Source organism: Erpetoichthys calabaricus, chromosome 7, assembly GCF_900747795.2.
Source record: "Erpetoichthys calabaricus chromosome 7, fErpCal1.3, whole genome shotgun sequence".
NCBI classification, from domain to species: domain Eukaryota; kingdom Metazoa; phylum Chordata; class Cladistia; order Polypteriformes; family Polypteridae; genus Erpetoichthys; species Erpetoichthys calabaricus.
In genome coordinates, this window is record NC_041400.2 from 79,759,170 (window position 1) to 79,775,741 (window position 16,572).

Consider the following 16,572-nt stretch of genomic DNA (forward strand, 5'->3'; position numbering starts at 1 on the left):
AGAGAGAGAGAGAGAGTGTATCTGGAAAGTATTCACAGCGCATCACTTTTTCCACATTTTGTTATGTTACAGCCTTATTCCAAAATGGATTAAATTCATTTTTTCCCTCAGAATTCTACACACAACACCCCATAATGACAATGTGAAAAAAGTCTACTTGAGGTTTTTGCAAATTTATTAAAAATAAAAAAACTGAGAAATCACATGTACATAAGTATTCACAGCCTTTGCTCAATACTTTTGTCGATGCACCTTTGGCAGCAATTACAGCCTCAAGTCTTTTTGAATATTGATGCCACAAGCTTGGCACACCTATCCTTGGCCAGTTTCGCCCATTCCTCTTTGCAGCACCTCTCAAGCTCCATCAGGTTGGATGGGAAGCGTCAGTGCACAGCCATTTTAAGATCTCTCCAGATATGTTCAATCGGATTCAAGTCTGGGCTCTGGCTGGGCCACTCATGGACATTCACAGAGTTGTCCTGAAGCCACTCCTTTGACATCTTGGCTGTGTGCTTAGGGTCGTTGTCCTGCTGAAAGATGAACTGTCACCCCAGTCTAAGGTCAAAAGCGCTCTGGAGCAGGTTTTCATCCAGGATGTCTCTGTACATTGCTGCAGTCATCTTTCCCTTTATCCTGACTAGTCTCCCAGTTCCTGCCACTGAAAAACATCCCCACAGCATGATGCTGCCACCACCATGCTTCACTGTAGGGATGGTATTGGCCTGGTGATGAGCGGTACCTGGTTTCCTCCAAACGTGATGCCTGGTATTCACACCAAAGAGTTCAATCTTTGTCTCATCAGACCAGAGAATTTTCTTTCTCATGGTCTGAGAGTCCTTCAGGTGCCTTTTGGCAAACTCCAGGCGGGCTGCCATGTGCCTTTTACTAAGGAGTGGCTTCCGTTTGGCCACTCTGCCACACAGGCCTGATTGGTGGATTGTTGCAGAGATGGTTGTCCTTCTGGAAGTTTCTCCTCTCTCCACAAAGGACCTCTGGAGCTCTGACAGAGTGACCATCAGGTTCTTGGTCACCTCCCTGACTAAGGCCCTTCTCCCCCGATCGCTCAGTTTAGATGGCCGGCCAGGTCTAGTAAGAGTCCTGGTGGTTCCGAACTTCTCCCACTTACGGATGATGGAAGCCACTGTGCTCATTGGGACCGTCAAAGCAGCAGAATTTTTTCTGTAACCTTCCCCAGATTTGTGCCTCGAGACAATCCTGTCACGGAGGTCTACAGACAATTCCTTTGACTTCATGATTGGTTTGTGCTCTGACATGAACTGTCAACTGTGGGACCTTATATAGACAGGTGTGTGCCTTTCCAAATCATGTCCAATCAACTGAATTTACCACAGGTGGACTCCAAATAAGTTACAGAAACATCTCAAGGATGATCAGGGGAAACAGGATGCACCTGAACTAAATTTTGAGAATTCTGAGGAAAAAAATGAATTTAATCCATTTTGCAATAAGGCTGTAACATAACAAAATGTGGAAAAAGTGATGCGCTGTGAATACTTTCCGGATGCACTGTACATACATGCATACATACATACATACATATACATATATCAACCAACATTGCAGCAGTCTAGCAAGGAGAGAAAAAATGTCAAATAATAACAGAAGCTCTTGCCCAGTATATTGTTCTTGACAATGAACCACAGTTTGTTGTTGAAAACATGGGATTTATGTGCCTCCTAAATTTGTTGGAACCCAAATACAACATTCCAAGTCATACTCACGTCACAGAAGTGGTCTTACAAAGGATGCATGAGTTTGTAGAAAAGCATGTTGGCAACTTACTGCACAACATAACACCTGTCAGCTTCACCACTAATGTTTAGAGCAGCAGTGTTTGTCCAATGTTTATCATCAGCACCAGCAAGCCTGCAATTTTCGAAAGAATCGCAAATCCAAGAATGGCAATCACCTCATGGAGGGTGGGTGCATCCTGGGAAATGTCATTTAATTAAATAAACATATTTGTACTAAAGCGGTTTCTTTTTGGAGCTGTGACTCATGTGGTTGTGATGTTTCAGAAGCTCGTTGTAGGCGCCTTGTTTCCATCAGAACGTAAATGCATGACAATATCACGGTGAAACGGAGGCTCACCGTCATCACTTTGAAACACAATTGCCCCTTCATTAATGATGGGAACATTGTATCATCTCGGATCCTGTTCTTTGTCCTTTATTAGCACTAAGGCAATTGTAGTTGGTGCCACACCGTCCGCCTCTGCTTTTGTATTGGCTTCTCTTTCAACCTCATGTAGCATTTTCATAGAGTGTGCTAATGGGTGATTGTTTATGACTTCAGCTACGTTTCTCATTATTAGCTCTGTGGTTGATATATTGCGTCATCCAGAACACGTACATTTGGGCACCTTTGCGGTGGTGATTTGGCTCAGGGTGCACTGTTCCAATCTGATGCAATATTTGTCAACACACACGAAAGCAGTATGGGTCATTCCCAGGGGGGAAGCCGGTGCATGATGAAATATCATGGAGGGTGGGTGCGTCCTGGGACAGTTCATTTCAACGTGCATCTGTTATTGTTTTACTTCATGCAGTCTCGTTTTTGTTTTTTTATGGCTGTGTCGTCGTATATGCAGTGGTGTGGCTGGTCACGTCCGGGCGGCTGTACAACCTGGCGTGCACGCTTTACCTCAGGTATAGTTCACAGGTCGTAGGCATGGTAAAGTTTCCATTTAATTCAATAATCCCATTTGAACTAAAGCGGTTTCTTTGTGTGGGCGCCTTCGTTCATTGTTTTTATCCATGTTGTTTGGGCGCCACCTACTGACTCTGGTGTGAACTAAAGCGGTTTGTTTGTGTGGGCACCTTCGTTCATTGTTTTTATCCATGTTGTTTGGGAGCCACCTACTGACTCTGGGAAGCCGCCGCGTTGTCGTTTACTGTTAGGAATTATAATTGCACTTACGTTTAATACGGAGTCTGTGTTCTGTAGCTGTACTGTTAATAATGAATTCCTGTAATGTGATTCAAATATGCTGTGTAGTGTGGACCTTTGGGGATTCTGTAGTAACTCGGGTTTGACTCTGGGGCGGGGCGCTGAATCCATCTGGTCTCGTTTGTGTTATTTCTGTGGCTGTGTCGTTAGCGATGGGCTCGTTTTTGTTCGTTTATTGTTATTATCCATCTGGTCTCGTTTCTGTGTTTTCTGTGGCTGTGTCGTTAGATATGGGCGGGCTCGTTGCAGTGGAGATCACACTGGTAGGCGTGTTTTCTGTGGCTGTGTCGTTAGCTATGGGCGGGCTCGCGGCAGTGCGCGTGCGCTTCGATGCGCCCTGCATCCATAACCTTCAGTTAGTAATAAAGCATGTTAGCAACTTACTGCACAACATAACACCTGTCAGCTCACCACTAATATTTAGAGCAGCAGTGTTTGTCCAATGTTTATCATCAGCATAACTACACATTGGATAGATGAGAATTTTGTTCTCCAGTGGGTTATACTGTATACAAAGCAGTTTCGAGACGCTTATACAGGCCAAGCAATAGCAGATCCATTTCAGGAAATGCTTGGCACTTAGGCCACTCTGAAACATTCTGAAAGGTTACAAAAGCATTGATGACACTGGATTCCCAAGCCTTTCCCTGTGTTGCTCAAATACTCCATCTGGCAGTGGCAGAAGGTGTTTTTTCACAGCGAAGTGTTGTAGATGTTATGATAATCAGACATAAAATAGGTGTGCATTTTAAGAATTTCTCCTTGGTGAACTCAGGCTTAGAGGACATTCAGCTACATCTCAACCAGCCACTTAAGAGACTCCAACAAGACGTGCAGACACGTTGAAATTCACATGTTGGGAGTCTCATTGAGCAGTAGTATGCCCTTAGAATATATACCTGAACATGAGCTCCCCAACAGCTTCAGTCTTAATCAATGGAGTTTACCAGAGAGGACAGTAAGCATCTTAGCTCCTTTTGAGAAGCTGACTAGACAAGTGAGTTTGCCAGATGCATTGGTCTCAGAAGTGATTCCTAGTGTTGCCTAGTCTTAGAGATTCCTAGTGTTAGAGATTGCTGCCAAAAGAAATCGATGATGACCATGGGAGCAAAACAACAAAGAGCACTTTGCTTGCAGCTATGCAGAGGTGTTTTTCCAACAAGGAGAAAAACCTGCTCTACTGTACTGCCACTCTACTCGATCCAAGGTATGCCCACTTAATAGGATATGTGATGCACTTAGCTAAAAGAAGAATGTGTAGAATTGCCACTGTTTTTTTATAGGTTATACACTGTTTTTAATGGGTAAACAAAACAATATATGCTAATAAAATTCTTATAAAAATAAATAAATAACTTCACTATTTAAACTATGCTACGTATTTTCACATATTTTATTAATTTGGGAAAAAAATTCATTACCTTTTAAGCTAAATCCCTCATTTCCTATTAGGGTTGCTGTGTGTACCTTATTAATTAACACTGACTTTCCATTTTTTTCTCAAGCTTTTTAATATTTGTAAGTTATAGCTTTTATAAGTTAAAAGACATTTCATTTTTTAAGAATCAAAAAATACCTGACTTTAATACTTTTTAATAGTTAAGCAACCAATTCTTCCCTTGCCTTACCTCTTTTAGAGAGGTTTTTTTTCTACCTTCTAAGAAAAGTAAAACGATTCTTCTTTTTAAACAAGAATTTTCAAAGAACTCTAAATCAAACTTTAGAGACTAACTTGCCACACAGGATCCGTGTGTTTTCCAGTCATGGCTGTGCTCTTGTGTATTGGTTGACTGCCCATCTCCTTCATATTGTATACAGCCACAGATCCATCATAAAAGCCTACTGCCACAAGATGAGGGTGCCCTACATGGATATCCAGACACATTATGCCACTGTCTGTCTTGAAGATGAACTCTGGGTAGGTGGAATTCTTCAAGCTATAGAACAGAAGCATCCCATGGCCCTGTTTGGTGAAGTCATCTGCGAAAACACAAGTGATACAAATACATTGGCAAATAACCCTTCATTTCATATAACCCACAATGCATAAATTATTTTAGTATTATGTGTTATATTTTCACAGGTGTCGCAAATGTGTGCTTGGGAGACAACTTGAGGGCTTATCTAAAGGTAATTCTACCCCGACATGAGGTTTTGGTGCAGTTGCCAAATGCTTCTCATCTTTTCTATCCCACAGATCAGATGACCGGCAGTCTCAATGACGTCACTTCTGGGCCATTGTCTCCTGCTCCTTTCAGTCTGGACACTTCTTAAGGGGCACTGGCACCACCTTTGAATCAGTCACTATCTAGACTCCATTCTGAAAATATATATTTCTCTTTTGTTGTTTTTTGATAATTTTCCAGCCAATTATACAGGGATCACCTACGAGATACTCCAACTCTTCATCTTTGTCTTTTGTATTTCTTACACTACACTTACAGTGGGATTTCACTGAGAGATGAGCAAACCAGTGGACCTAACCATTCTGGTGGCTGCCCTGACCAAAGAATTTCAGGCAATATGAATCCAGGTGGGGAACCGCGGATCCAGCTGGTGGAATCTGAAAATCCCCTGACCACTCAGATGACACTCCGTGAGGAAGAGAGCATTTAATCCATACCAGGTATTGTTGCCCCTTCGTCCCCTTATCTGCTCATCTTTGAATGAGTGGTGGTAAGACACCATTCAAGGATTGGGACAACATACTGGCCTCTTTCCTGACTGGTGAGTCTCAGAAGGCTAATTATGACCTCGACAAGTGGGTTGCTGGGGACTATGACAGGCTCAAAGGGGAGTTCCTTTCACACTATGGCATGACTGTAGGCTAAACAATGCCACAAGTGGCATTTTGGTCCTGAGCGACCAACAAAATCACAAGACTATGTGTTGTGGGGCAAGCATGGCTGTTGGCTAAACCTAGGGAGTAAATCATCTGAGCAGATTGTAGACATGGTAACTTGTGACTACCTTATTAATTTAATAACTGAGTTTCCCACCTGACAGATCTGCAGACATGCATGGAAAAACATGGACTCTCTCATCAATACTATCGAACGTCGCTAGCTGGGCATGAAAGTCGAGAGTTCAGAACAGCTGGATGACCACCAGAAACCTCAAAGAGATTGTGGCCAAAAGCACAAGCCCAACATGCGCAACTTGGAACCTGCCACCCAACCAAAGAAAATATCCCCACCTCACCTCTGTTGTTTCAAGTGTGGCAAGGCTGGATATATCATCTCAAACTACCCATGGTTACACAAATCAATGGACTGTAAATTGGGCCCAGGGAGGCATTTGTCAACACTCTCTCCTCTCCTTACAGAGGTGTGGTGGTGGGCAATAATTATAAGGTGTCTGCAATTATTGGTTCGGGGAGTAAAATTTCTGTTGTTGCTCACCAATGTGTGCTTCTGTAATAGTGGGACTCCAGAAAAATAAGTCTGACCTGTATCCACAGGTAAACCTGTTTGTACAAATCGGCCACATGTGTCATTACGTTTCAATGGGAAACCTGCTCACTCACGGTTGCCGTGATGCAGAATCCCCCCTACACTGGCAAACTCGGGCAGGACTAGTCCAGTAGCAAATGTGGAAAAGCATGACACCTATTTGTGGTAATGATGGGACTTGCATGTGGACAGAGAATCCTCATTCCAAGTTGTCTCCACGCCATGTATTCTATCAGTGCTAGGGAGGTGTCCACCCAATGGGAGGAGGCCGACATTTGCACATTGTGTGTGGACATCAGTACACATGACATCACCACAGTGCCGCCAACTGACGCTCCACACTGGGAGATCACTCCTTTGTCATTTTTGTTTACTCGTGTCCAGATTGTTACCACAAATTCCTTGGAAGGACGAAGCTCCTTTTGTGCCGGCGCCTTTAATTAACATACTTTTTGAGCATATAGGAGTAGATATTGTAGGTCTTCTTGAACCCTCCACGTGGGCACAAAAATAAATTCCTCGTTGATTATGCAACACAATATCCAGAGGTTATCCCTATGAGACAAGCCAATTTCAAAATATCGCTTGGGAGTTAGTAGAAGTCTTTTCACATGTTGGCATCCCAAAGGAGGTCCTTACAGATCTATTGATGCCTTTTACCTCAGACACGTTCAGAGAACATGCCAAGTTACTCTGAATAAAACATTTAAAGACCCCAGTGAACCATCCTCAAATTGATGGTCTAGTCGAGCAGTTTAATCAAACACTCCGACAAATGCTTCACAAGGTAGTCAGTGAAGACAGAAGAAACTGGATCAGTTACTTGTACTTTTTGCCTATCGGGATATCCCACAAACCTTGACAGGGCTCTCTCCCTTTGAAATGATATATAGAGAAAAACTCCACTGTTTATTGGATATCTTGAAAGAAGCCTGGGGGAGGGTGAGGCACTCCCTCCTACTAATATACAGGAGTATATCGCACAATTACACAATAGTTTCGATACAATTTATCCAATACTAAAAGAAAATATGTAGCATGCACAAGCAGCACAGACCTGCCTTTATAACCGGGGCTTGATTCTCTGCGAATGCCATCCCAGATCAAGTCATGGTTCTTATTCTTACAACTCATTCCAAATTGTGGAAACCAGTATTTCCTCGCTCTGACAGTGCCCTCAGTAAGTACCTAAGGGCCTTGCTTTAAGACAGATAGAGGGTCTTTAAATAGTCAACAGAAGTTGGGACACCTGTGCAAACTTCAACTTGCAAGGTTTAATTTACTTTAATTACCCTCCTCTCCTTATCTGCTATATAATGCCTTGGATTCCTGTAAGTCTAATAATGTTCCTCTGATGATGATTCCTGGTAGGAATCGAAAGCTTAGGAATAAAAAAAACCAGTTTTGAGATACATGATTAATTTTCTCTTTGTGGATCTCCAGCTACACACACATATATATATATACACATGTATATATGCACATATATACAGTACTGTGCAAAGGTTTTAGTCAGGTGTGAAAAAATGCTGTAAACAAAGAATGCTTTCAGAAATATAAATAATGATTGTTTATTGCTATCAAGTAACAAAATGCAAAGTGAGCGAACAAAAGAAAAATCTAAATCAAATCAATATTTGGTGTTACTACCTTTTGCCTTCAAACCAGCATCAATTCTTATAGGTACACTTGCACAAAGTCAGGGATTTTGTTGGATTATAGTCAGATGAATGATCAACCAATTATACCAAACAGGTGCTAATGATCATCAATGTCACACATAGGTTGAAACACAGTCATTAACTGAAACAGAAACAGCTGTGTAGGAGGCTTAAAACTGGGTGAGGAACAGCCAAACTCTGCTACCAAGGTGAGGTTGTTGAAGACAGTTTCATGTCATGGCAAGATTGAGCACAGCAACAAGACACAAGGTAGTTATACTGCATCAGCAAGGTCTCTCCCAGACAAAGATTTCAAAGCAGAATGGGGTTTCAAGATGTGCTGTTCAAGCTCTTTTGAAGAAGCACAAAGAAACGGGCAACGTTGAGGATTGTAGACGCAGTGGTCGGCCAAGGAAACTTAGTGCAGCAGATGAAAGACACATCAAGCTTATTACCCTTCGAAACTGGAAGATGTCCAGCAGTGCCATCAGCTCAGAACTGGCAGAAACCAGTGGGACCCAGGTACACCCATCTACTGTCCGGAGAAGTCTGGCCAGAAGTGGTCTTCATGGAAGAGTTGCAGCCAAAAAGCCATACCTCTGACGTGGAAACAAGGCCAAGCGACTCAAGTATGCACGAAAACATAGGAACTGGGGTGCAGAAAAATGGCAGCAGGTGCTCTGGACTGATGAGGCTGTAGCAGAAGGCAGTTTGTTCGTCGAAGGGCTGGAGAGCGGTACAATAATGAGTGTCTGCAGGCAACAGTGAAGCATGGTGGAGGTTCCTTGAACGTTTGGGGCTGCATTTCTGCAAATGGAGTTGGAGATTTGGTCAGGATTAATGGTGTTCTCAATGCTGAGAAATACAGGCAGATTCTTATCCATCATGCAGTACCATCAGGGATGCGTATGATTGGCCCCAAATTTATTCTGCAACAAGACAATGACCCCAAACATACAGCCAAAGTCATTAAGAACTATTTTCAGCGTAAAGAAGAACAAGAAGTCCTGGTAGTGATGGTATGGCCCCCACTGAGCCCTGATCTCAACATCATCGAGTGTGTCTGGGATTACATGAAGAGACAGAAGGATGTGAGGAAGCCTACATCCACAAAAGATCTGTGGTTAGTTCTCCAAGATGTTTGGAACAACCTACCAGCCGAGTTCCTTCAAAAACTGTGTGCAAGTGTACCTAGAAGAATTGATGCTGTTTTGAAGGCAAAGGGTGGTCACACCAAATATTGATTTGATTTAGATTTCTCTTTTGTTCATTCACTGCATTTTGTTGATTGATGAAAATAAATGATTGACACTTCCATTTTTGAAAGCATTCTTTGTTTACAGCATTTTTTCACACCTGCCTAAAACTTTTGCACAGTGCTGTACATTGTCACGTACGTGTGAGTAGGAGGACGTTGTATAGTCCAAGTGAAGGAAATTCCACGCCAGGCCAGGGGGTGGCGGGATGCACTAAACCTTCTCCTGTTATCTCTGAAGACCAGCTGCGGTAAAACCTATCTGACTCAACTTTGAAGACATCACTTACGGTGCCTCTACTGACGTCACTTCTGGTTCCTGCGGCTCGACTGACATCACGTCCGGTTCCCCTACGTCACTTCCGGTCTGACTAGTGAAAAGCACTGTCTCTTCCAACCATGATCAGTTCTGTTTTGAACTCTTGTAAACAATGTTATCATTTTCACAACATTTTGCAGCCAGGATCAAAATATACGGGTGGCTGCCCCAAACCTTTTTAAGTGTGTCGAGTCTGATCACTTTTACAACATATATATATATATATATATATATATATATATATATATATATATATATATATATATGTATATATATATAAATACACACACACACACATATATACTGTACATTCATTTTATATATCTTTCTATAATAAAAGGAAATGTTGGGACGAGACATTCTCGGAGATAATTTCAAGTCCCGCAAGACAAGAATTTATGCAAAGAGATTTTGAAAAGTCATGCCCTTCTCTCAAACATTTAGAACAACGCCCACGGTCAAATCACTTCTCATTCGTGTGAATACTATTGTCAGACACAGTTCAAGCGGGGTCGGGAATAGAAGACAAAGAGCAGAAGACAAAGTAGAATGTTGTAAAGAGGTTCAAAAATGTTGGCGTGATACACATGCAGAGCAGGTTAGAGATTATAAAAGTACTAAAATTCAAAAGTACCAAAAAACTGATAGTAAAGATCACATTAGCGCTAACACACGGAAATTATTACTCGGTGAAATAACGGAACAGCAAAAAGAGATTGAATATATGGACATAGCTGATATGACAGTAAACTTTAAGTTGGAGATCTGTAGATCGTCTAATTCATGTTGCCATCAGGGAAAAGTAGTGTTTCTTCCCAATGAAGAGGCATATGTGTGAGAATGAAAAGATTTGTTAATAGGTGAATGTGAAATCCACATACAAGCCGGGATGCCCCTGCATCAGAACAATGAAGTAGGCGCTGGATAGCTATTGCGACGTTTAAAATCCGTTTGCAACTTCTGGGTGCATTCCGCCCATACCCCTTCACTCAGTCACTTGACTTCTCATCAGGATAGTGGTGTACAATACTTAGCAGCACATTTTCATGGTGTGAACCTATTGTGTCATCAATTCGTTAAAACAATGTCAGAATAAACTGGATGATCGTGAGTTAACGGAAGGTTACTTCCAGCAAGATGGAGCAACGTGTCATACATCGGCAAGGAGCATGGCAGACAGGATAATTTCAAAGGGGTGTTGGCCACCACGGTCGCCGGATCTGACACCACCAGACTTCTTCCTTTGGAAAAGGAATTAAAGGAAAAGTCTATCGGAACAAGACTTGCACTGTGGAAGATTTGAAGGAAAACATCCAACGTGAAATTGCTGCTATTCCCCCCGAGACGCTTAACAATACATTCAGGAACATGGAGAGCTGTGTTGAAATGTGTCTGGCAGAAAACGGAAACCATTTCCAGCATCACATGTAATGCAATCGATTACACATACATCAAAGTATATAGCATATTTTTTGGTTCAGACTGCTTCATCCTAACAGGAGTTACAACAGAATATTTGGGGCCTCTTTTGAGTGAATCTCACTGTATATATTGTCACACATATGTGCATGAGAAACAGCTAAAGGGCCTACAAAATGGTAATTATATGCCAGACCAGGGGGCGATGGAGTGTGCTAACTGTCTCTCTCAGTCTCTTGCAGACCATTCTTGGGAAATCCTACTTGGTTCCAGCGCCGACAATGACGTCACTTCCAGCACTGTCGATGATGTCATTTCTGGTCAGGAAAATGTCACTTCCGGTCATGAAGACATCACTTCCGGTTCCGGCGCAGATGACGTAATTTCCCGTTTTATCAGTTAAAACCGTCATCTCGTCTCCATGCAATCAGTTCTGTTCTGGACTGTTCTATGCACATCGTGCTACTTTAAATCAACTTTTGTAGCCTGGAAAACAATATACGGGTGGCTGGCCCAAATCTTTATTATGTCTTTGATTCTTTCTTATCACAATATATAATATATAATCCTGACCCAGCCATCAGTATGATTTCAATTCGTTGCTCTTTATTCAAATGCATTTTTTGGGGTATCTGAAACATAAATCATCTTAGGGAACGTATCACCAACGCCATTACAAGCATAACTCCAGCTGTGCTAATACGTGTTCATCAGCAGTGGAGGACATGTATTGAAATGTGTTTTCAAAACGATGGCAGTCATAAAATAAAATAAAAATGTTTTTTCATAAAAAAATGTTTATTTTTCCTATGTATGGAAATTTATGGACCACCCTTAAATATATGTCCAAAGCACACTTTATTGCTGTCCTCTCTCTATACAGCACCACACAATGCTCTATTAGCCAAACTCAGTCCCTTTTTTCTCTCTCTGTCCTTGAATCCTTCTGCCGCCTCTACTCCGTCTTTCTTCTCCCGACTCGGGCTCATGACTGGAGGGAGGCGGCCTCTTTTATCACCACCCGGACGTACTCCAGGCACCCTCTAATGAACTTCCTGTGGCACTTTTTGGTGTGGCGGAAGTGCTGAATGAGCACCCGGAAGCACTCCGGGAGTCCCTGGTATTCCTTCCACCAGCACCTCCGGGTGTGGCGGAAGTGCTGATGTCCAGGGCTCCACAATTGTCAGGGCACCCCTTGGCGGTGGCCACGGACCACTATAGGGTTGAGCTTCCATGCTCAATTCCCGTGGCCCCAATACAAACCAGGGTTTCTGCCCTCTCGTGGTCCGGGGGAGGCACAGTCCCTCTCCCGGTCCTTCCAGGCGTCCCGGCTAGGCACAGACCCCAGCCGCCCGTCACAATATATATATTATATACACATACATACACATACCTATATATATATCTTGCAACCTTTTCATGGCACTCTATGGCACATAGACAGGCAAACCTTTCTACAGATAAACGTACAAGATATACTATAAGCAAGCACAGCAGTAGTAATTACACTGCACTGAGCGGTATGGAGAGCTGGTTTAGTTTATGTGAAGGCTTAAAAAGCATCCAACTTAAAAATTTTTTCACAGAGATATACTGTATATACTCACGTGTAAGTCAGGTCTTGAAACTCGAAAAACCGATCATAAAATCAGACCCTGACTTATACGACCATTCAAAAATGCGACACTTACATTTTCTTTTTGCCTCCTCCAATCAGACACATTGTATTTTGTTGCAGCAGCACAGTTACCAATTTCTTTCATTACTTCAACAACGTTTAATTTAAAACCAGTTTCATATTTTCTTCTGATCGAACGCTCCATTGTAGATAAGGGATGCTCTTATGATAAAGGCATATGAGGGTGTGAGATACAAAAAACACAAATCAGTGCAAACGTTGCTTCGGAATAGTTTGGATATTACCATGTGGTCACGCAGGAACAATACATAGAAAAAAAAAAGGCAGTGTGCTCTGTGGTTACTCTCACAGGAGGGCGTTAGCATATCATAATCTCTTGGACCAATAGCATGAGAATTCTGCATTCGACTTTTCAACTTATATGACCGACATTATAAAGTACCAGAAATTACATGGTAAAATCAAGTCCCAACTTATCCGCGAGTATATACGGTACATTAAGGTATTTTAATATTTTAGTCAATTAATTAATTCATTCATTTAGTCAATACATAGTAGAATAGCCACATATTTGTTTACGTTGGTGACTTACAGTATGCCCAAAGTTGCCAGATACTGTACTAGACATTTCTGTTAACCAAAACTGGCCTGAAAGGAATGAATGCTTTCTTACTAAGAAATTGGCAACATTAGGCTTATGTTAAATTTAATCCTCCTTTTCTTGTAGCTCTAAAACAAAAAGTATTACAAATCATGTTGCTTGTGTTAATTCAGTTATATATTACACAAAACTTAATCACTTTATCTATAAACGTGTAAAGGAGTAAAGTTCAGGTTAAGTAAAATCTACTTTAAAATATGCATGTTATAATTTTAAACTAAAGGCAAAAAGTTGTTTGCTTAATTAAGCGTGTAAACTCACATGAACCATGACCCACAGCAAAAAGGTCCTTGTACACTTGACTCCTAAAAAATAAAAAAAGGTCAAAGTAAAAACATTTATGTACTGAATCATTGAGTGAGCAATAAACTAGTGTTTCTCATACTATATTCTGAAAAAAATGTACATTATGATTTTTAAAAGAAAGGTAAATGGTCTATAACTTGAAAATGAAAACTAAACATATGTACATTATAGTTTTTCATAACGACATGAAAAACATATGCAAACATCTTTGTAAACGGTCAAACGACATGAAATGAGCAGACCATAACAATAGCCTAAATTTAAGGGAAGGATATAAACCCACCACCGTGAATGACGACTTATATATTTTTGGCATTTATTCAATGATAAAGAACAAATATGTAACACAATAAGAAAGCACAACCAGAAGGACTAGTGTGAATTTAAGATCAATAAACATGTTTGGGCACATTACTGAAAAAGATTATTTGTTTAATGTGTACTTGTGTATGGTATCCCTGATTTCTCCTGATGTTAAAACACCCTTCAATTCTATATAACTACACTTTTAACTTTGCTTTGCACAAGTCATAAATGTATTCATAAAAAGCAGCTTACATATCATAGTAAATAAACCTAAATGAGAATCTCAATGAATAACAATACTATTGCATTTGAAACTCGATATGGAACACAAGCCTTTATATACACATTGACTTTTCAAAGTATAATTCAGAAAAGAAGCTTTCATGTTTTACTGTGTTCAATTTTTTTAACTTGCAATATTCCTTAGAAAAATAAGCGCTTATATTTTCAATTTGACTTTCTCCTGTATATAAACTCAGACTGTTGTAGATGTTTAAATATATAGCTAAAAACATACAAAATAAGATTCAATAACAACATATAAAAACAGAAATTTAATCATGAGAAAAAAAGAATATGTCCAGTACATGACAACAACATAAAGCAATTTTTTAGTAGTAAAAAACTGCAGGCCATTATTTTACTATATGAATGACATGGAAAAAATATATCTTGTAAAAAAAAATTTATTCTATGATTTGTGATGCAGTTGGGGCACAAATTATTATAAAGATTCATCTTCTCTGTAAAGCAAAATTTGTTGGAGTTAAATCAATCAAATTCAATAGGCTTCTAGTATTGTGCAAAGCTAAAAACTGTGCCAAGATTTCATCAGCCTGTGTGATTTGATTTTTAATTATGAAGTCCACAGATAGACAGGCAGATACATTCTCACAAACATCACTACAAAAATTGGTAAAAGTCAAGATTTTTAAAACATGTAAATCTATTTAAATTATCACCCTGTTGCAATACAGACGTAGATACAGCAGCAAAACTAACACTCTCACACAAGGAGTCTCCTTAACACTAGAATTACCAGAGTCTACGAAAAAACTCGTAGATCCGGCCCACCTTAAAACCATTCTCACCTCTCTTTTGTCTTCTAAATGTGCCGATTAAGAGGAGCAGCGAGCAGCCGGCTATTCCATCCCAGCTCATGGCTTGTTTGATTATCTGGGAGTGACTGAACTGCTGGAGTTTTAGAATAGAAATAATAGATCGCTATTTGGAATACTTGCATTTCATGCGTGTTCCGTTTCTACAGTAATCTGTGTAAACACTGCTAAAACAGAAACTTTTTCATATTTTAGTAATAAATGTTACAAAATGTAGAATGTGTAAAGCCCGAGTTCCTAAGATCAAATAAACACTTCCACAAAAGCTTCACACACCATATAATAGTTTCTGTGGCGTAGCGTGCTAAGATTTGGTTCTCAGACCGAGTAGCTTTTCTTTGCCTCACAAACATGAGTTCAATTCCCCGCTGGGGATAAAGTGTTACTTCTTTTTTTTCTTTTTAACCTCAAACGGACATAAAATTTGTAAATTGGTATGCACTGTCAGTTAATGAGATCGTTATATTTTCATGTGGGATGCACCTTTTAAAATATTTTTTAACAATTGAGACTGCAATTAACATGAACAACTGTCCTTATAACTTATTTTTTTCAAGATCCATAACACACAGACAGACAGAGCACTGCGTAATACAGAGACAGACAGGCAGAGATATACAAACAAACAGGGAAGGCACATGTACTGAAAGAAAAAGCACTGAATGAGCTCACCTGCTCTAACATCACCCCTCCCCCGAGCTGGCTCTCTAAGTAACAGCGCAAGTACAGACGCAAACCAAGTGTGATCAAGAGTACTGGTTCGATCCCCACTCAAACCTATATTTGCCGTTTTCAGTAGTAAGCTGCTCTTATGTTAATATTATACAGTACACACATGCACTTGATTTGTGTCTGTACTTGCGCTGTTACTTAGAGAGTCAGATCGGGGGGAGGGTGATGTTAGAGCGGGTGAGCTTATTCAGAGCTTTTTCTTTCAGTACATGTGCCTTTCCCTGTTTGTTTGTATATCTCTGCATGTCTGTCTCTGTATTACGTAGTGCTCTGTCTGTCTGTGTGTTATGGATCTTGAAAAAAATAAGTTATAAGGACGGTTTGCTGACTTGGAGCACCACTGCCTTACTGTGCCACAGAGACGCGAGTTTGATTCCCAGCTTTGAAGAAAGTGTTTTTTTTTTTCCTCAAACAGACATTGAATTTATAAATTGGTATGCACTGTAAATCGTTAACTTTAAAATGTCAATCGCGGTTATTTCTGTTGATTAATTCATGCTTTTTAACTTAGAGTCAGAACAGGAGCTTGTTCAGCTCATTCAGCTTCTGATCTGACTCAAACAGCGCCAGTATAACTTTACACCCAACCTGACACTGTTCGTTTTCAAATAATATTGCATTACTTCGACGATGTTTTCTGATTGGTACTATTCGCGTCATAAAATGATTTCTTCAAAACGTCACATATATTTGTCTCTTTCTTTTTTTAAAATGTGCGTTGTAGCACTCAGCAA

The 16,572-nt window shown here is 40.5% G+C and overlaps 1 protein-coding gene across 1 annotated transcript in view; it reads right to left on the reverse strand.

Moving 5' to 3' along the window:
• Nucleotides 1–16,572, reverse strand: part of dnai1.2 (dynein, axonemal, intermediate chain 1, paralog 2) — a 365,397-nt gene that overhangs the window by 117,755 nt on the left and 231,070 nt on the right. Inside the window, 1 exon segment of the mRNA XM_028804629.2 lies at nt 4,703–4,950. Within this exon segment, the coding sequence (XP_028660462.2) occupies nt 4,703–4,950 (248 nt within the window).